At 51.4% G+C, this 20,396-nt stretch overlaps 1 protein-coding gene across 7 annotated transcripts in view; it reads left to right on the top strand.

Moving 5' to 3' along the window:
- Window positions 1–20,396, top strand: part of ELAVL4 (ELAV like RNA binding protein 4) — a 161,371-nt gene that overhangs the window by 54,375 nt on the left and 86,600 nt on the right. The window contains exon 1 of one of the 7 annotated variants that reach the window (XM_056815173.1): window positions 654–1,052. The exons of 3 other annotated variants lie outside the window; for them this stretch is intronic. In XM_056815173.1, the coding sequence (XP_056671151.1) occupies window positions 1,044–1,052 (9 nt within the window). In that variant the 5' untranslated portion in view covers window positions 654–1,043. Of the gene's footprint in view, window positions 1–653; window positions 1,053–1,270; window positions 1,850–20,396 lie in introns of those variants that run through there. 3 more of the 7 variants (XM_007480199.3, XM_007480194.3, XM_007480195.3) reach the window with 3 other exon arrangements.

Genomic DNA, 20,396 nt, shown 5'->3' with positions numbered 1-20,396 from the left:
CAGAAAGAAGGAACAATGCAGTCAAGATAGGCGAGAGAGCCTGGACAGCTGCTTCCCTCCCCGCCTCCCCCCCTTTTCCATTAAGAAAATCACTCTTAGACCCAAACTTCCTTAGGCAGACCCCAGAGTAACAGCAGGAGTTGGGAGTGGGGGTGGGGGTGGGGTGGGGGTGGATCTCGAACATGCCTCTTCCTGGAAATGCCAGCTTGGGCCCTGCTCTGTCCCCCTATTCCCCCCACCAGACGGAAGAGGCTTTGCCTTACTTCGACCAGCAATACTGAGCCACCCCAGTGATGCTTCTGTTGTATCTTTAAGCCATTAGTCATACGTCTGACTGCAAAGCCACTGTGGGCAGGCCGAGAAGCCAGGCATCAGCGTGGGGAGCGGATGAAGGAAGCCCTGGCCTGTCCAGGGGAGGAAGGCAGGACCCTCCCGCTGCTGAGGTTTGCAGACCGCCACAGGCGACCTGCCCTTGTTGGGAGTGCCTGGGAGAGGAGGGAGGAGATAGGTTAAAAAAAAATACATGCATGGATGTTGTTGCTTTCAGCTGGGCCTTAATTACCAGACACACGAAGCAGTTCAGAAATGTGGTCTCTGTTGTTGTAGAGGTCATCGAATCATTAACATCGTCAATCTGGCAGGAGCTAATTTAAATAGCGCCTGATGCTTCAACGCCTCCCTCGGTCTCCCTAGCCAATGGGCGCTGGGCTCTGGCTGACAGATGGTCCCATAAATGGATGTAAAAAGGAGAGGCTGGAAGCCAATTTTCAGCGAGGCTCTCTGTTCAGTTGTTCTTACCTACGTCCTAGAATCGGGGGGCTCCGAGCACACTGAGCTTGGGCTCCCCTCTCCCTTTCTTTTTTTGACCTTTTTTTTTTAATTCTCCCCTTCTTTAAAAAAAAAAATTGTGGTTGACTACATAAATGTCCGCACTTTGCTTTGTGGAGCTGAAATAATCCTATTAACCATAATAAACCCGAAACCTTTGCAAAATTCTCAGAGAAGAGTCGAAGCCCTGCGAGACCCAATATTTGCCTCTAAGAATGGTGATGGTAGGTATTGGTAAATTTATAGTCTTTGTTTGTGTGACTGCAGTTTAAAGGGAAAAGAAGCCTGTCTGTCTACACCCTCAGCCAGCCTTCTGCTCGTGCTGGCTTTTTACTTTCTGTTGGTGAGGTTCTTCTTTCATTGACTAGCTCTTTGGCGTGGATGGTGTCAGCAGATCCAGTAAGGAAGGGCAGCCTGGGGGTGAGAGCCGCTGTGTCTTTTTTAAGGTCATTGTCATGGGGTTTTCCTCCCCTTTCCTTCTCAAAATAAGGTGGAGGGGGTGGGCAGGAAAAGCCACTGCTTTCTTCAGAGCTCAGTAAAAATGGAAAGGCTGAAGCTAGGGATTTTTTTTTTTAGATCGGAAAAAGGGTGTGTGGATGTGTTTGGGGTTTTTGGGGGGTGCGGGCAGTGAAGTGAGTGTCGGGGTTTTAGGTATGTCTACATTTTGGAATTGAAAATGTAGACCTTCCTTACCCGAGACCTGGTGCTGAGCTGTGGGCAGTGGCATTTGGCTGGACTGCGCAGAGGGCACGGGAGGGTGGGCAGGGAGGGCAAATCTCTCTGGGCTCGGGTAAATGCTGCATATTGTATTTCAAAGAGTCCCCTGTCATGACCTCATAAAAAGGAGGAGGAGGCATGCATGTGTCGCGGTGCCTGGCGTGTGTGGGGATGGGTGGCTTCGCCGGGCGGGCAGCAGGGCGTTTGGAAGGAATGCCAGCTTTTACGTAACGTTCTCTTTGCTCCTGACACCGTGCGAGGGTCCATCTTCCCGTCACGGATGGAGTGGAATGGCTTAAACATGGTAAGTGAATGGACTGGAGGCTGCGTGGTGGTGCTGGGGTGGGGGACACTCGTGTCCATGTCCATGCGTGTGTGTGTGTGTGTGTGTGTGTGTGTGTGTGTGTGTGTGTGTGTGTGGTGTGGTGTGTGTAGGAGGAGGGGGGAAGTGATGGGCTGTGGACCTTAGATGGCTTGGCAGGTCACCCAATTGTGTCTCTACAAGCATCCTAAAAGACAGGAAAATATGGACCTGGATACAATGGCAGTGCTTGCACACACACGCTCGCTCTCTCTCCCTCTCCTCTCTCTCTCTCTCTCTCTCTCTCTCGCACACACACACACACACACACGCACACACACACTCACGCACACTCACACCCTCTCCCTGTTTCTCCTTTTCTCTCTTTCTCTGTCTCTTCCATTGAACACACTCTCCAGCCAAGCCCGGCTTGCTGCCTGTGACAGTCACGGTGTCCTGGTGCTTCCTGGGGTCTTTGAGATCCAGGTTCTTCATCCTTCATCCATCCTCCCACAATGGATGGTCCCACTGACCTGTACCTTCCTCCTACCAAGTGCATGCCAGGAAATGGGGAAGGCTGGGGTGGGGTGGGGGTTCTTTTGGTAGAAATGGACACGACTGAGAAGCAGGATTGTTTGCTCTGGAAGGGGGTGGAATGGGGGGTGGTGGTAGTCAAAAAAATCCCTTTCTTGCCAGAGTAGTAAGTCTATTTTTGGTCCCTCCTTTCCTGAACAAGAAATCGGAAACTCCTCTGTCACTCCCATCATATGCACACCCACCCTTCCTCCCCCCCACATCCTTAAAAAAGCTCTTTGGACTAATAAATGTCAGAGCTCTAGGTGGGGATGTGAAAGGGGGAAATGTTGAAAATTCACATATCCGTGTCCTGAATATTTAACCCCCCAGCCCCCAGCCAAGCCCTGGGCAGACCCTTGCTCTGTCTGTCTGGCCCGTTGGTGGGTGCTGAGGCAGGGGGGAGGACAAAGCTGGGGTCTCTCTCCTCTTCTGGAGGCTGCCTTTGTCTCCTTGCTTGTTGTGATGGGTGTAAAACAAACAAGATTAGACTGAGCGGCCGACTGAAAGCCATCTCTGGGAGGAAGAGAGAATGAAAGGTTGCCGGGGAAACAGGCATCGGGGAAGCCAAGGAGGGGGAGCAGGTGGTTGTCGTGTGAGAACACTGCAAACAGTGTCGGAAACCGGGGGGGCGGGGGCCCCTCGATTCCCTGGCCACAAAGCCGGTCCGCACAACTTTAATTATTCCCCATAAAGAGGTGTTAATTACATTTCTGACTGCTGTACACTGATTTCCAGAAATCTATTTTTAAGCATCTGTTCGCTCGCCTCTCTCTGTTTAAAGGGGGGGAGAAAAAAAGGGAGGAGGGAGTCTTCCTTTTTCTGCCCCTTTCCCCCCCTCCCCCATGCCTTTTCTTGCTGCAAAATTGTACGTGTAAAAAATGGCAAGGAGGGAAAAAAATGTAAATTATATTGAATGAAGTTGACAGCAGCGTAATCGGGAAGTTGCCCGGCTGATTGTGCCTGCAAATCATTTCTTAGAAATTTCTAGCAAATGTCCCTCAGAGAGCAGGAGGGAGGGAGGGATACTAGGTCTTGAGGGATAGAGGGATTTTTTTTTTTAACTTTAAAAAACCAGGTGGTAACATGGACAGGTAATCATTTCAGGGTCACCTCGTCTTGTCTCTGACCACCTATTTGCTGAGTAGAAATTACTAAAAAAGAAAAATCTATTTCCACATAAATCTCTGTCCTTCCTTCTTGGGCACTGCCTGTCCAGCAGGGATCTCTCCTCCTGGTCGCTCTCCATTCAGGCTGAGGTGCTGATTTCCCAGCTTCTAATTCTTGCCCAGGCACAAACTGGTCTTTTTCAAACAAACAGAAATGGCTACTTGTGAGTGCCTTGAGTGGCATGGGGCACAGGCGGGCATCCTGGCACATGCACGTGTCCACACACAGAGTTGGTGTGATCTAGCCAAAGTCTCTTCCTCCCATGATGGTGGGTACTGGTGGCTCCAGAAGGTGTGGTACGGGCTTAGATGGTGAATGGGTAGCAGTGTATGGAGGATGAGGGGGGTGGTGAGGCAGATCTCTCCCTTCAAAGACTTGCCACTCTCCAGAGGGAAGGGTGGGAATGACCACCAGAGCCTTTAGATGAAAGGGGGACGACATCTGTAAGTGGATATTACCAGAAATGAGAGCTTTCTCATTCACTCTGTCCTGTCCTCCTCTTCCCTTCAGCTCTTTTCTCAATGAGGTTTCTGCTTTGATCTTTTTGGGAGAGAGAACTCCAATGGTTGTTGTTTCTTTTTTTAAACTTTCGGGGTGAAACCCTTCATTTCCCCCCAAATAAGATAGAAAATTGACATTTCAGTAATACCCAAGCCCTGATTCCATGTTTTAAATTCATAAACTTCTGCTCCCTGCCCACTAGCCTTTTTCAAAGACCTTTAAGCTTACTAAGAAAATGCTCATTGATGCAGGGTTAGATTTTCCCCCAGTAATTCTTTGGTATTTTTATTTGTGGGGCACAAAATAAGGGAAATGGAAAATTCATTTCAGGGACCGTCATTTGGGTTCAGGTTGTAACAAAGACACGCGTCTCTACTACTGATCTTTGTCCTTCCTTTGTCTTAAAAATATCCCTCTCTGCTATCTACGGGGGGGCAAGCTAACACAGAGGAGCATTTCCTAAACGGGAAGTCCAGTTAGGAATATTCCTCAAGCAGTTTTGAGGATTGTGAATGTCGGGATCAAGGAGAAAACATGGCACGATCAGTCAACCCAGAGACACAGAATAAATAAGCATAAGGGGGTGGGAGGGGGAACTAATCTGGAAAACCGTAGCTTAGGAATAAATGATTTAAAAAGAATCATTTGTGTTTTGATGAAAAAGAATCTCTTAGCCATTTGTGTTATCCTTAGCTCAATTCATTTCCTTCTCTTATTCACCTCAACCATCCTTCCAGGATGGATACAGATGGCCTAGCTCGGTTTTCTCAGGTTGGGTAGCCCCCTTAAAAACTTTTTTCCCCTCTCTTCATGACCAAAACATCTTTTTTTTTTTGTTTCTAAATTGTTTTTAAGAGCATGTATATGCCTACATGAAAATGCTGTATTTGATTCAAGCAGATAACGCCAGCCTGAGTAGAGTATTTAAGCAAAATGATAAGTCAGTGGTGGGGCATCGAAGATCATTGACGGGGATCGGTGGCCTTTAGTTTCGTTGGGCTACCATCTCTGTTAGAAATCCTCTGAACGGAAATGGCAAGCTTAGAAGGCACTGAATTTTTTTTAAGGAGCGTTTATGTGTGCCTCGATGTTTCCAAGAGAATTTCTTTGCAGAGCATTAGAGACAGCCGCTTTCGACTTAGAGGTACTGTGGGCAACAAGATGGTGACTTCAGTGTAAGTTGTTTGGGTTTAATTCTCTTCCTCTTTCCTTTATTCACAGCTCCTTCGAGTGTATGTGAAACCCACATTTTATCTGCATGCGGGGACTCATATTCCTAAGCAAGGTGCATTGGACCTTGCCAACTCAGGCTTATCTAAATTAAAAAATAAAAGATCCCCCCCTACACACCCATAAACCCCACAAATTTGCAAACAAAATTTTTGGATACCACAAGCAGGGAGGGAGGGAGGGAGTGTCTGAGTGAGTGTGAGAGTGTGTGTGTGTGTGTGTGTGTGTGTGATGGATTACACTGTGCATCTGTGGAGGTGTCCTCTCCTTGACAGATCTCCTTGTCTGGTCCCGAAATCTGTGACCACCAGATACTTCATTTACATGCCCGGACACATTAAAATGTATATTTGTTGGTGTGTGGTGGGCAGCTGCCGCCAGATAGACTTCCCTGCCCTGGCAAATGGTGCAATGCAGTATTTTTGTTCGATGTCATTAAGGGTTTTAGGGGGGAAAAGGGGTACAGACAGTTTGGGCCTTTGGAGTCGGGCACCTTGTGCATCATTCAGTTGTTGGGCCAGGCTGGACAGAATTTGTCCATTTCACATTGCGTGAAACCAGCCTTCCTTCCTCTCAGTGCAGCCCATGTGTCGACGTGCATGCGTTTGTGCCTTGGTTGGCATGACCAAATATATGTGAGTGCATGCAAACATATGGGCCTGTGTAGATTGAGGTGGGGGCGGATGGGTTTGTGGGGTGGAGACCTAGTCGTTGCTTATTAGAAGCATCCTCCGCCCCCCCAAAAAGTCATTTACGCTTAAACTGGTAAAACTTCAGGAAGACCATTGTGGAAAAAAGAACCAATTCCTAAAGGTTACAGAGTTCAGAAAAGTCAGCACCTTCTGCCACCAGAAATTATCTGGGGGCTTAATGTCAGAGGGTGGGCTATTAGAGCTCAGATGGAAAACATCTTCACAGATGAGTGTTCCCACTAAAATGAGCGTCTTGCTGGTGTGGGAGGCTGGGAGAAGATGAAGGAGGTTTAAGGGTGTGTGTGTGTGTGTGTGTGTGTGTGTGTGTGTGTGTGTGTGTGTGTGTGTGTGTGTGTGAGAGAGAGAGAGAGAGAGAGAGAGAGAGAGAGAGAGAGAGAGGGAGAGAGGGAGAGAGAGAGGGAGAGAGAGACAGGGAGAGAGACAGGGAGAGAGAGAGGAAGAGAGAGAGGGAGAGAGAGAGAGAGAGAGAGAGAGAGAGAGAGAGAGAGAGAGAGAGAGAGAGAGAAAGGGAGAGAGAGGGAGAGAGAGGAAGAGAGAGGGAGAGAGAGAGAGAGGGTTGGGAGAGAAGGAGGGAGGAAGGGAGAGAGAGACAGAGAGAGAGACAGAGAGAGAAACAGAAGGAAAGAGAGGAGAGAGGGAAAAAGAGAGAGAAGGAAGGAGGAAGGGAGAGAGAGAGGGAGAGGGAGAGAGAGAGAGTGAGCGAGAGAGGGAGAGAGAGAGGGAGAGAAGGAGGGAGGAAGGGAGAGAGAGACAGAGAGACAGAGAGACAGAGAGAGAAACAGAAGGAAGGAGAGGAGAGGGAAAAAGAGAGAGAAGAGGGAGGAAGGGAGAGAGAGAGAGAGAGAGAAAGAGAGAGAGAGAGAGAGAGAGAGAGAGAGAGAGAGAGAGAGAGAGAGAGAGAATTTTATCCTTTTCTAGTTTCTAAATGAGCTTTGTTTATTTTTGGTGTCAGTATATTTTAAGGGCAGAAGACTTTTGTAGTTTATCAACTTTACACTAGTCAAAAGAGGGCTGCCCATTACATATAGTCATGATTTGAAATGGCTAGAAATGGAGAAATGACTTGGAAGAAAAGATATTGTTGGGGAGGGAGACAAGGCACCAAGAACCCAGCATGGGCACGACAAGGCATACATGAGGGCTGCCGCTCACCTTCCCTCGTGCCCTGGTCAGTGGCTTGGGATACCCAGGTTCTACCCTTGTTGGCAGTGTAATTAGGTATTCCAGCAGTGTTCCCTGTCCCTGTACATTCCATCCATTTTAGAAATCCAGCCACTGGAAATGGTGGTTTTTTAGGACTGACGCCTCTTGTTTCAGCGGCTATTCCTGCCCGCTTAGACCTAGCCGGGGCATGGAGAGACCAGGCTCCGTTCCCCTCATTCCCTCACAATGGGGATACTGCTTTGCCTGGACTGGTTGAGATCTGAGCGTAAGTGTCTTCTTCCACGGGTTCCACAGCTCGGGGACATCCTCACCTATTGTTTTCCCCTTGAATTGTGTGTCTTCTGAAAACTAAAGATTTTCTCTTCAATAAAGAAGGTAATCTGTGGGAGTCAGGAAGGAATTCTTAATTCAATTTGGCATGAAAAGATACTGAGAATGTTAGGAAATGCGGTCAACACCATTGTTATTGTTGGCTTTGGGGGGATCTTCTTTAGCTGCCAGAGGAAAATGGGATTCGGGCCTCCATGCTCATCTTTGGAAAGGAGGGTCCAGTGAGTAGCTGGGTTTTGTCTGGAAGATAACTGGTGAGCCTTTTGTCATGGGAAATGATAGTTACTCTCAAGTTGTTTTTTTTAACTATTAGAAATCCTGATATTGGAACAATTTTTTTTTTCAAATTCTAATTTGTACCCAAGTATGAGGAAACGTAAATAGTGATTTTACAAACAGAATGGTGAATGGATCCTTAAAGATGCAGAAGGAAAAGTTATTTACTCTAGTGAATAATAGATTTGATCATTGGCTCAGGAAATAAGGTAAGCCCCTTGAGAGCAGGGTCTGTGCTGAGCTTTTTCTCTCCTCATCTTTATATCTCCAGTACCTACTAATCATTGCACACAGTAGGTATTTAATAATACTTGTCAAATTTGGATTTGAATAGATTTCTCTCTGGAAATGGCCCAGCATAGCTCTAACTCACAACAGACCCCCTTTAACTGGTCCTCCCTCTCTCCTCTTTCTTTCTCCCTCCCTCCTTCTTTCCTTTCTTCCTTCTTGCCTTCCTGCCCCCTTTTTAAAAGGGTCAATCAAAAGAGATAACCTAAAGTGCTTTTTACAACTGTAGAAATGCTCGTGAAGATGATAACAGTGAGGAATGTACACATCCTATTTCTCACATTGGCCTTTGGGAAGAGAGACCAGGAGTGTGTCCTGTGTGTCTTCTAGAACTCTTTGTCCTGAAGATGGTCAGCCCTCATCAGCTTCTTCTGTCTGTTAATTGAGTTTTTCAAGTGTGTCTAGGATAGTGTGGGGCTCAGGGGGCATAAAAAGAAATATTGGTGCTAGTGCCAGGAAACACACACACACAGCGCTCGCTCTCTCGCTCTCTCTCTCTGTCTCTCTCTCTCTCTCTCCCCCCTGTTTCTCTCTGTCTCTGTCTCTGTCTCTCTTTCTCTCTGTCTCTCCCCCCTGTCTCTCTCTGTCTCTGTCTCTCTCTCTCTCTTTCTCTCTGTCTCTCCCCCCTGTCTCTCTCTGTCTCTGTCTCTCTCTCTCTCTTTCTCTCTGTCTCTCCCCCCTGTCTCTCTCTGTCTCTGTCTCTCTCCCTCTCTCTCTCTCTCTCTCTCTCTCTCTCTCTCTCTCTCTCTCTCTCTGTCTCTCTCTCTGTCTCTCTCTCTGTGTCTCTGTCTCTGTCTCTGTCTCTCTCTGTCTCTGTCTCTCTCTCCCTCTCTCTCTCTCTGTCTCTCTCTCTCTGTGTCTCTATCTCTGTCTCTGTCTCTCTCTCCCTCTCTCCCTCTCTTTCCCTCCCTCCCTCTCCCCCCTCTCTCTAGCTCTAGCTCTCTAGCTCTAGCTCTGTCTCTATCTCTCTATCTCTAGCTCTGTCTCTGTCTCTGTCTCTAACTCTGTCTCTAGCTCTAGCTCTAGCTCTGTCTCTAGCTCTAGTTCTAGCTCTGTCTCTGTCTCTATCTCTGTCTCTATCTCTGTCTCTAGCTCTAGCTCTGTCTCTAGCTCTAGTTCTAGCTCTGTCTCTGTCTCTATCTCTATCTCTGTCTCTAACTCTGTCTCTAGCTCTAGTTCTAGCTCTGTCTCTAGCTCTAGCTCTGTCTCTGTCTCTATCTCTAGCTCTGTCTCTAGCTCTAGCTCTATCTCTATCTCTGTCTCTAGCTCTATCTATCTCTATCTCTAACTCTGTCTCTATCTCTATCTCTAGCTCTGTCTCTAGCTCTATCTCTGTCTCTATCTCTATCTCTATCTCTATTTCTAACTCTGTCTCTAGCTCTAGCTCTATCTCTGTCTCTGTCTCTATCTCTAGCTCTGTCTCTATCTCTATCTCTGTCTCTATCTCTAGCTCTGTCTCTAGCTCTATCTATCTCTATCTCTATCTCTAACTCTGTCTCTAGCTCTAGCTCTGTCTCTAGCTCTGTCTCTATCTCTGTCTCTGTCTCTAGCTCTACTCTATCTCTATCTCTAACTCTGTCTCTGTCTCTATCTCTATCTCTAACTCTGTCTCTAACTCTGTCTCTATCTCTATCTCTATCTCTATCTAGCTCTAGCTCTGTCTCTGTCTCTGTCTCTAGCTCTATCTCTATCTCTGTCTCTAGCTCTATCTCTGTCTCTAGCTCTAGCTCTATCTCTGTCTCTGTCTCTGTCTCTAGCTCTGTCTCTAGCTCTGTCTCTAGCTCTATCTCTATCTCTGTCTCTAGCTCTATCTCTGTCTCTAGCTCTATCTCTGTCTCTGTCTGTCTCTAGCTCTACTCTATCTCTAGCTCTGTCTCTATCTCTATCTCTATCTCTATCTCTAGCTCTACTCTATCTCTATCTCTGTCTCTAGCTCTATCTCTGTCTCTGTCTCTATCTCTGTCTCTAGCTCTATCTCTGTCTCTAGCTCTATCTCTGTCTCTAGCTCTAGCTCTATCTCTGTCTCTGTCTGTCTCTAGCTCTACTCTATCTCTAGCTCTGTCTCTATCTCTATCTCTATCTCTATCTCTAGCTCTACTCTATCTCTATCTCTGTCTCTAGCTCTATCTCTGTCTCTAGCTCTAGCTCTATCCTTGGATCATACCCTGAAAGGCTGGTTTTTTTCTGAAAGGGTAATTTTCCTCTTCTGTTCCCCCTTCCCCACGACTTCCTCTTGAGAAAATGAGGTGACTTACCAGGCTGGAGGGAAAGGGTTTGGGGCCAGGGAGCATTCCCAGGAGGGGGTTGAGGCCCAGCGGGGAGGAGCTGCCTGTGAAGGTGTACGGGAAGCTTCTCAGTGCCTGCCATCTTAGCCAGACTGTGCCCACTTCACGTGGGGGAATCTGGACGAGAGAATGAAAACATCCATCCGTCCTCTGGACGCGGCCCGTTCAGCCCGACACCTCCAGGAATCGGGACATTGGGTAGGAGTTGTGGCCCTACTTCAGGTTCCCGGTGCTCTTTCTGGTGCCTTAGATGGAGGAGGAGAGGCAGGGGGCCACCGCGCGGCATTGCTGAGCCGGAGGCAGGGAGGCTTTGGCTGGCCTTTCTCACGGTGGCGGCCCGTCAGTGCCCTGCGACCAGTCTGCGGCTCGTTCTAGAAGAGGACCGCGGTGGTGGCCCGTCGGCGCCCTGCGACCAGTCTGCGGCTCGTTCTAGAAGAGGACCGCAGTGGCGGCCCGTCGGCTCCCTGCGACCAGTCTGCGGCTCGTTCTAGAAGAGGACCGCAGTGGCGGCCCGTCGGCTCCCTGCGACCAGTCTGCGGCTCGTTCTAGAAGAGGACCGCAGTGGCGGCCCGTCGGCGCCCTGCGACCAGTCTGTGGCTCATTCTAGAAGAGGACCCCGTCGGCTCCCTGCGACCAGTCTGCGGCTCGTTCTAGAAGAGGACTGCGGCGGTGGCCCGTCGGCGCCCTGCGACCAGTCTGCGGCTCATTCTAGAAGAGGACCGCAGTGGCCCGTCGGCGCCCTGCGACCAGTCTGCGGCTCGTTCTAGAAGAGGACCACGGTGGCCCGTCGGCGCCCTGCGACCAGTCTGCGGCTCGTTCTAGAAGAGGACCGCGGTGGCCCGTCGGCGCCCTGCGACCAGTCTGCGGCTCGTTCTAGAAGAGGACCGCGGTGGCGGCCCGTCGGCGCCCTGCGACCAGTCTGCGGCTCGTTCTAGAAGAGGACCGCGGTGGCCCGTCGGCCCCCTGCGACCAGTCTGCGGCTCGTTCTAGAAGAGGACCGCGGTGGCGGCCCGTCGGCGCCTTGCGACCAGTCTGCGGCTCGTTCTAGAAGAGGACCGCGGTGGCGGCCCGTCGGCGCCTTGCGACCAGTCTGCGGCTCGTTCTAGAAGAGGACCGCGGTGGCGGCCCGTCGGCGCCTTGCGACCAGTCTGCGGCTCGTTCTAGAAGAGGACCGCGGTGGCGGCCCGTCGGCGCCTTGCGACCAGTCTGCGGCTCGTTCTAGAAGAGGACCGCGGAGGTGGCCCGTCGGCGCCCTGCGACCAGTCTGCGGCTCGTTCTAGAAGAGGACCGCGGTGGCGGCCCGTCGGCGCCCTGAGACCAGTCTGCGGCTCGTTCTAGAAGAGGACCGCGGTGGCGGCCCGTCGGCGCCCTGAGACCAGTCTGCGGCTCGTTCTAGAAGAGGACCGCGGAGGTGGCCCGTCGGCGCCCTGCGACCAGTCTGCGGCTCGTTCTAGAAGAGGACCGCGGTGGCGGCCCGTCGGCGCCCTGTGACCAGTCTGCGGCTCGTTCTAGAAGAGGACCGCAGTGGCGGCCCGTCGGCGCCCTGAGACCAGTCTGCGGCTCGTTCTAGAAGAGGACCGCGGTGGCCCGTCGACGCCCTGCGACCAGTCTGCGGCTCGTTCTAGAAGAGGACCGCGGTGGCGGCACGTCGGTGCCTTGCGACCAGTCTGCGGCTCGTTCTAGAAGAGGACTGCGGCGGTGGCCCGTCGGCGCCCTGCGACCAGTCTGCGGCTCGTTCTAGAAGAGGACCGCAGTGGCGGCCCGTCGGCGCCCTGAGACCAGTCTGCGGCTCGTTCTAGAAGAGGACCGCGGAGGTGGCCCGTCGGCGCCCTGCGACCAGTCTGCGGCTCGTTCTAGAAGAGGACCGCGGTGGCGGCCCGTCGGCGCCCTGAGACCAGTCTGCGGCTCGTTCTAGAAGAGGACCGCGGTGGCGGCCCGTCGGCGCCCTGCGACCAGTCTGCGGCTCGTTCTAGAAGAGGACCGCGGTGGCCCGTCGACGCCCTGCGACCAGTCTGCGGCTCGTTCTAGAAGAGGACCGCGGTGGCGGCACGTCGGCGCCTTGCGACCAGTCTGCGGCTCGTTCTAGAAGAGGACTGCGGCGGTGGCCCGTCGGCGCCCTGCGACCAGTCTGCGGCTCGTTCTAGAAGAGGACCGCGGTGGCGGCCCGGCGGCGCCCTGAGACCAGTCTGCGGCTCGTTCTAGAAGAGGACCGCGGAGGTGGCCCGTCGGCGCCCTGCGACCAGTCTGTGGCTCGTTCTAGAAGAGGACCGCAGTGGCGGCCCGTCGGCGCCCTGCGACCAGTCTGTGGCTCATTCTAGAAGAGGACCGCAGTGGCGGCACGTCGGCGCCCTGCGACCAGTCTGCGGCTCGTTCTAGAAGCGGACATTTGCCGGTGCCTTTCCTTGGACAAGCTCAGACGCCCCCTGCGTAGACTTGCCCTGGTTGTGGGGTGACAGGGTTCCTCCTGTCCTGCCCTTCCTTCACTCCGCCACATTTCCTGAGCATCTGCCCGGGCCGAGCCCCGCTCGGAGCGCCAGACCAAGTCAGACACGGTCCCTGCGCTCTCGGCGCTCTCCGTCTGGCCAAGGAGACAGAGTCCGGGTGTGCGCTGAGGCTTCCCGCACACAGGCAGAGTGGGATGAGGGAGGAATAGTTTGGCCGGGACCCATCCCAAAGGCATTCCAGCAAATCACGGCGGGAGCTACGGCCTGCGTGAGGGGGATCTCAGCGCCGCGGGTGGGTTCGTGTGAACACGAGGGAGCCCGTCCTAGCCGGTGCCCCGACGCGAGCGGAGATCAGGCCCCAGGACTGAGTCCCTCTCACGCTGCTGAGCGGAGAGCCCCTGGCAGAGAACAGGGCCGCTCTCTGGGTCGTACAAAGTGGGCCCTTTGGAGATTCTGCCCCAGCTCTGGCCCGGTCCTTGGGCTCGGGGCCATGGAAGCAAAGGGGCCTCCTTTGGAGGAGACCAGAGCCTCACAATGCATGACTTGGACAGGATCGGACTCATCCCTTTTCATGGTCTTCCCAATAGGCCTCCATTGGGCCCGGTGCTCTTCGTCAATATTAATTATCCGCGGCAATACACGAGGGTGCATGGAGCACAATTCCCCGAAGCCTGGATTCTCCCTCTCATGCCAAAACAAAAGTGATATTTATGAATAATATTGGAGAAGTTGTCCTTACAGTAACCATTCCCCCGAGGCAGCTTTACATAAACGTGCATTTATTATTCAGGCTATTAAAAGGGATTCCTGAGCTTTTACTCTTTAATTTGGTCTAAAATATGTAAATTGGCTTTATTTTGGAGTTGCTCTGTTTTTAGGTGGCTTTGGGGGGGGATAACTTTCGGCTTGATTGTGTTTTAATCTCCTCCGTTGTGGCAAAAACACAGCAGTTCTGGAATCAACCTGGTTATGGTGATGAGACGCAGAGGGAACGGGCAGATGGGCCTGCTGGCCCCCAGGCTCGCCTGGTAGACGAGGGTAGGTCCTGTTCCCCGTGGCAGGCCTTTGTTCCTCGTGGGAGTCCCTTTTCCCCAGGCCCAGAGAGGGCTTCCTAGACTATCCAGGTGTGGTCTGGCCTGCAGAAATAGCGATTTGTTTCTTTTCCCATCAGAGCAACTGTGCCGGGAGAGGGGACCCCAATACCTAAATGGGGGGGTCGTCAGTCATGACGTGGGATGGACCTCAGAGGCCATCTTGTCCAACCCCCTCTTTTACGGTTGGGGGAACCGAGTCCCTTCAAGGGGAAGTGAAGCGGCAAAGGTGGGATTTGAATCCATGCCTTTAAACCCATCTAGTCCACTTTCCAGGGAACTCGAGTCTGGGTCTCATTCTGGGAAATAAAACTGGGACGTAGGTACGGTTGGTCTCGAATGGAGGGCTTGGGGGTGGGGGAAGGTGTATTGCTTGAAAGCCTGGAGGTTAGAGACCTCGTGTCTAGGAACTTGTTTTTTAAAAATATTTTGGTAATTCTTTTCCTATATAAGTGGTTTCCCTTGTAAATCTTACCTATTTTATGCCTGTTATTTTGTGTATATTAATATCCTTCCAAGGGATCTTGGAGAGAGATCTAACAAACATGGAGCGCTGGGGTCACTCGGCTGATACCCCAGTGGCTCCGACACCAAGGCCTCCTCTCTTGCCCCACATGTGGCTGCCTTGGTGAAAGACCCTGTTTGACAGAGGAAGACACCGAGGGTCCCAGGGAATCTGTCTAAGGTCACACGGGAGAGTCCAAGGCAGGATTCGGACTCCCAAGAACAGGGCTTCTTTAGCCACGCCATACTTCCTCCCTGCTGGAAGCAGCCCCTGGAGCTTGCCCAGCAGCAAGCATGAGCTTCCTCCTGGGCTCTCTTCAGGCGCCTCTGGGGCGTCCTTCAGAATCTGGCATTTTGCTCAATGATTTCTAGAGCTGGGTTTATGTTTAACTCAGGATTTCCTAACTGAGAGAGGAAAAAAGTTGAAATACATTTTTTTTAATTGCAATTTTCTGGGCAGTGACTGGGATTTTGCCAGCTCGAGAGTGAGCCTACCCTTGCATTTAACAACCAGCCAGGGAGAGGTGGGGAGAAGTAGCAGGCTGACGTGTGAATCTTACTAGCGGGAGGGACCTCCAGGGCCGTCTGCCATTTTATAGATGGGAAAACGGAGACCTGCAGAAAGCATGTCCCTTTCCCAGGTCAGCCGGCTGGGGTGTGTTTCTCTACAATGTGTTACCAGGATTTGTTCCTCAGAGGGAGGTGGGCAAGGAAAGCCCCGCCCTCAGAATCCTGGGCCAGCATTCCTGACTCAGAGGCCTTCGCTTTCACTGAGCCTTGGACTAGTCGTTTTCTTAGCTGTAAAGTGTCGCCGGACCTCCTCTGAGATGGGATTCCAAGCCTTTTTGGGGCAGGGTCCTCCGCCTCGGGACCCCCGAGAATCGGAGGATCCAAAGGCAGCCACTCACACTACACTGGAGTTTCCCGGATCCTGGGTTTAGAACCCAGCTGTGGGCTCTAGAGGATGTGGAAAGCCTCTTTTCTAGAAATCTGGGCTTCTCCGTGTTCCCTCTGCCTTTCCTTCCCGTCCTAGCCAACCTTCTCCCTCTGCTCATGCCACTTTTTGGATGGAGATGATTTCATTTTCTATCCGTGTTTTTTTTTCGTCCCCGGGACCTGACGCATAGTAGGTGCTTGTCCTCTGAACCCCCTTCCTCCTCTTTTCCCATTGAATTTCACCTTCCGGCTTTTCCGACTCATTTCCAATGGCCTGTCCTACCTCGGGCTTCCCCCGACTATGCTGGGGCAGCAGAGCCCTGGACTTGGGAGGTGGCCATCTCACTAGTGCCTCCTCCTCCAGTTCAGCCTCAGAAAGGTACCGGCTGGGTGACCCTGGGCCACTCACTTCCCTTCTGTGTCCCCCAGTCTTCTGTACGAGGCAGATAATAATACTGCCTGAGAGGGTTTGTCGGGAGCCTCAGCCGTCGACAAAACTCTGGGCAAAACCCACGTCCTAATCCTTGGGTAGCGCTACCTGGCTTTGGGGCTCCCCGTAACTCCCGGAGGGCGGGGTCTGTCTCTTGTCCCCCAGAGCCAAGCCCTGTATGCAGCAGGCACTTAATCAATGGTGTAGCCTTTGATGGAGTCTCGCCTTCCCCCAGAATGGAGTGGGGGGAGCGAGTGAGGGACCAAAAGTGGCTTAATGAGATTTTCCCCCCAAATTTTGCACCATTTCTCTCCTCCTGCTTGGGCCATGCAGAATGATGGATGGATTGCCGTGGCAGCCCAGGGAGCTCGAGAGGCGAATGGCCCGATTGACTGATGAGGTGTGCCGGACGTGTGCAGAATCTCGATTGGAGATGAGCTGCCGGCTGTCTGCGGGGAGGGAGGGTCCTGGGAGAACAGCAGGCCAGGGGGACCGATTTCCAGGTAGCCAGAGGACGTGTCCAGCTGCTCTTCTTAGGCCCGCTGGAGACGGGGATTATGGGAAGCATCGGGGACCAGAGGGGTGTGAAGTCTCCTTTAAGCTTTACAAAACCTTTGTTTGGAGCACGGTAGAGATTCACAGATGGCGCTATATTCAGATGTGTTGCTGACACCGGTGAGGGCAGAGACCTCCTCCGTACCTCCCTGAAATGGCTTGAGATAAAGACGAAAAGGCATGAAAGGGTGTTTGGCCTTTAAAAAGAAGAATGCTCCCCACCCACGAGAGGGAGGGCAGGGGCGCCCCTTTAAATGCTTCCTGCAGAGGAGGAAACTTTGGAAGGACAGGAAGCCCCCTTTCTCTCGCCTTACCTATGATTCCTCATGCTTTGGTAGCATGGTTGGGTGTCATTTTCTATTCCATTTTTTTTAAGCCCTTTCTGGGGTGTGCACAAAGGCCTCCCTCGGGCTGCCCTCTGAGGGTCTGAACTTGAGATTCTTACCAGCAGATCTTTTGTTCATAGATTTAAAATTTTTTTTTAAACCTGAAGGTGCCCCCTGAGAATTCTAGAGCCCTGGAAGCCCCCGGAAGAATTTAGGGGAGTTGGGAAGGGAGTTCCCAAGACCTCAGGCTGACCCTCTGTAGGGGTGCCCCCCGGACAAGTCAGGCTCGGGTCCTCCTCCCTACATGAGGGCAGTTGGGCTCCGGGGTTTCCAGGGTCCCTTCCAGCTCCGCCTGTGTGATCCTCCCTCAGCCGGGCACGTATTGATTGGGGCTGGGCCGCCTTTCCACCGCAGCGGACGTTCGTTCCGGGCACGCGTTGGTTCTAGGAGTGTCCCGGCCGATAGGATGATGTCGTTGCGCCGCCCAGCCGTGGCTTCCTCCTCTTGAAGATGGGGCTCATTTGAGCCCCCCTCTTTGGGCGGACAGATTCTTCTGGGCTGGGATGGGAGGATGCCAAGGAAAGGGCTGGCTCCGTGGGGTGGAAGAAACTAGCCTTCCTGGAGAATGACCCTGTCTCGAAAGATGAGGTCACTCCGGGGCTGCCTGTAACTTAGCTCATGGTGGGGTTTCGGGAATTTGCCTCATTCTGGTTAAGTGTCCGTGTGGCGATAACGAGGCTTCTGAGCATCCTTTGAGAGGGGACGTGTGAGGTCGGATCTCTGAGCACCTGAAGCACTGCTGCACAAGGGACAGGGAAGACAGTGGACGTGGCAGTCAGGGAGAATCCCGACGATCCCTCTGGTTCTTTTCCTGCCTGGAGTCCTGGTTGGCCTGTGACCTCGGCCTTCCCCGTAGCTTGGGTACGTACCTCAAACCCCTCCACCTCTGACAACCAGAGGAGGCAGAGGCAGCAAAACAGGGCAAAGAGCGTTGGATCACGGTGCGGCTGGGTGACCTTGGGCAAGTCTGTGCCTGGCACCGAATAAGGACTTAATATCGATGTAGGCCGACTCTCTGTTTCTAAGGGTCTCACTTGTAAATGAGGGTAGTCGGGCTAGATAGCCTCTGAGGATTCTTCTGCTTCTTAAATTATCATTCTGTGCTTTGATCCTATTTTATAGAGGAGGAAACGGAGGCCCCAGGGAGAAGTCCCCTGTCTTAGGTCCCAGTGTAAGACAAGGAGCTTGGCTACCATGTTTTCATTTTTCCAGGCTCTTTCTGAACTCATTTAAGCTCTGTTCATTTTATTGGGAGTAAGGAATCCTGTAGAGTCAGAAACCCCTCGATCCAGAGCTGGAAGGAATCTTAGAAATCAGCACTTCCAGCCTCTTCATTTTAAAGATGGGTAAACTGAGTCACACAGGCTTAAGATCACACAAGGAGCAGGGGTCAGAGCCTGGATTTGAACCTAAATCTTTGGCCTTTGTGAAGAAATCTTCAACAAACATTGCTCTGGGGTACAGAGTACAGAAGTAAATAAAGCTAGAATCCTGCCTTCAGGGTGCTTACGGTCTGGTAGGGGAGCAAGTAAGCACTAGTATTATTGTCAGAAGCCTGAATTTGAGTTCTGATTCTGTGGTTCAAATATTTATATGACTTTAGGGGATTTTTTACCCAAGAAAAATATATAGCTATAGGAATTATGTAAATAATATGATAATTATAAAAATAATATGGATTATAATATTAAGACGCTCAGACAGTTGGGAATTGGACCTGGGAAGGAAGGCTTCACCGAGGGAAGTAGCATTTAAGCTGGGCCTTGAAGGATAACTGAGGATTGGACATATGGATCCTTGGGGAGTGGTCCTTGTTGTACATTGTATGTTCTCTGGGGAGAATGATCCGCTGAGGCTTGGCCACACTTTCCTTGGGGCAAAAGAAAAAAAAAAAGCCCTGCCCTGCCTTCCTGACAGGCTAATTTTGAAGATCAAACGAGGTGGAATGGATAGGAAAGTTCCTGGTGACTTTGTAAGTTAGTGTGACATGAAGGAGTTGTGTCCAAGGTTGGTTTCTGGCCCACGATCATTGGATCTGAGAGTGGATGCCAGGGACCTCAGGGGCCGTCTCACCTGGCTCATACACAAAAGGGATCTCTGCTGTAACATGCCCAACAAGCGGTGACCTCCACGGAAAGGGAACCCACCACCTCTTTTCATTTTTCAAATTAATTTTCATTTTTTAATGAATAAAATCTATGTTTTTGTCCCTTTTGTTTTTCCTTCCCCCCGGGGAAAAAAAGAGAAAAACAGCTCTTGCGATGGGCAAAAGGATCTCATTCTGCCCCTTGATTCCATCATCTCTGTGTCATGATGTGGAACCCATCCCTTCTGGAGACAACCCATTCCACTTGGGGACAGCCGTCCTTGTTAGGAAGTTTTTCCTGACCCAACTTGGTCTCTTGGCAATTTCCACCCATGGTGCCCTGGGACCAACTAAAATAAGCCCGTTTCTTTCTCCACAAGAGAGCCTCTCAGATACTAAAGGAGAATGCAAGTCTTTGTTGAGTCTTTTTTATCCATGCCCCTAGAGTGGCCCAGTTCGTTCAGAAGGTGACATGGACACCAGGCCCTTCCCTAGACACTCTCCATCTCATCTGTGTCTTAAATTGGGGCACCCAGTCCTTTTAGGGTGTGGTCAGATGGGGGCAAGGAACAGGGGAAGAATCACCTCCATCTTTCCGGAAGTGATGCTCTTCTTAATGGCATGAAGGATCCCATGGACTTTTTCAGGCTGCCTCATTGAGCTTGTGCTCCACTCCCCCCCCACTCCCCTCCAGATCTTTTTTAGTGTCTCCATGCTTCTCCCCATCTTTTGCTTGTGAGGTTGATTTTTTTAACCTAAGCTTAAGAATTCACATCCACCTTTTCTGAATGTTGTCCGATTTGACTTGGCCCATTGCTCTAGTGCGTCAGCATCCTTTTGGAGCCTCTTGTCATCCAATGTTAGTTCTCCCTCTCAGCTTTGGGGTCTCTGCCAGTTCGATGCTTTTAGCCGTATCCGTGATAAAAGCGTTCAGCAGCTTAAAGCGAAGCATAGAGCCACCAGGGACCCTTTGTGGTCCACCATCTAACCAGGTTGGAACTCACCTCATCGACACTCTCCATTTTCCTTACAAGGATAGTATGAAATTAAGAAAAATAAATTAATTAAAAAAGAATAGAATGAGCCACTATATCCAAAGCTTTGCCGTAAATCTAGGTCAACACGGTACTGCTCTTGTCTCCCAAGTTCAGTAATCCCTTCCCAAAAGGACACTGAAGGCAGTCTGGTGTGTCTCATTCTTATCAAAGCCCTGCTAGCCTTGGGAGGACGGCTTCTCTTTCTAGAGGCTCACCCACCATCTCTCTGCTGAGCCATGCTAAGACTTTCCCAGGTATCAGTCAAGCAGAGAGAGAAGGAGAGAACCCTAAACAAGATGGCGCCAAGGAAAGAGGGCTGCCAGGCTTTGGGCAAAATCTTGTGTCTGCCACTTGCTTATTCGTATGACTGTGAACTAGCTCACGCCACCTTTCCAAGCCTCGTTCCTTCCGCTGTAAAATGAAGAGGATCGCAGCAGATGGCCTCCAAGGCTCCTTCCCGTTCCAGAACCGTGACACTCGAGGCCGATCTTAGAAAGACGAGCAAATTGTCTTCTCCTCTCTCCACTGTCCTGCAACCTTGGAAAGAATAA

This window comes from Monodelphis domestica, chromosome 2 (genome assembly GCF_027887165.1).
Source record: "Monodelphis domestica isolate mMonDom1 chromosome 2, mMonDom1.pri, whole genome shotgun sequence".
NCBI classification, from domain to species: Eukaryota; Metazoa; Chordata; class Mammalia; order Didelphimorphia; family Didelphidae; genus Monodelphis; species Monodelphis domestica.
This window is presented reverse-complemented; position numbering and strand designations above follow the sequence as displayed.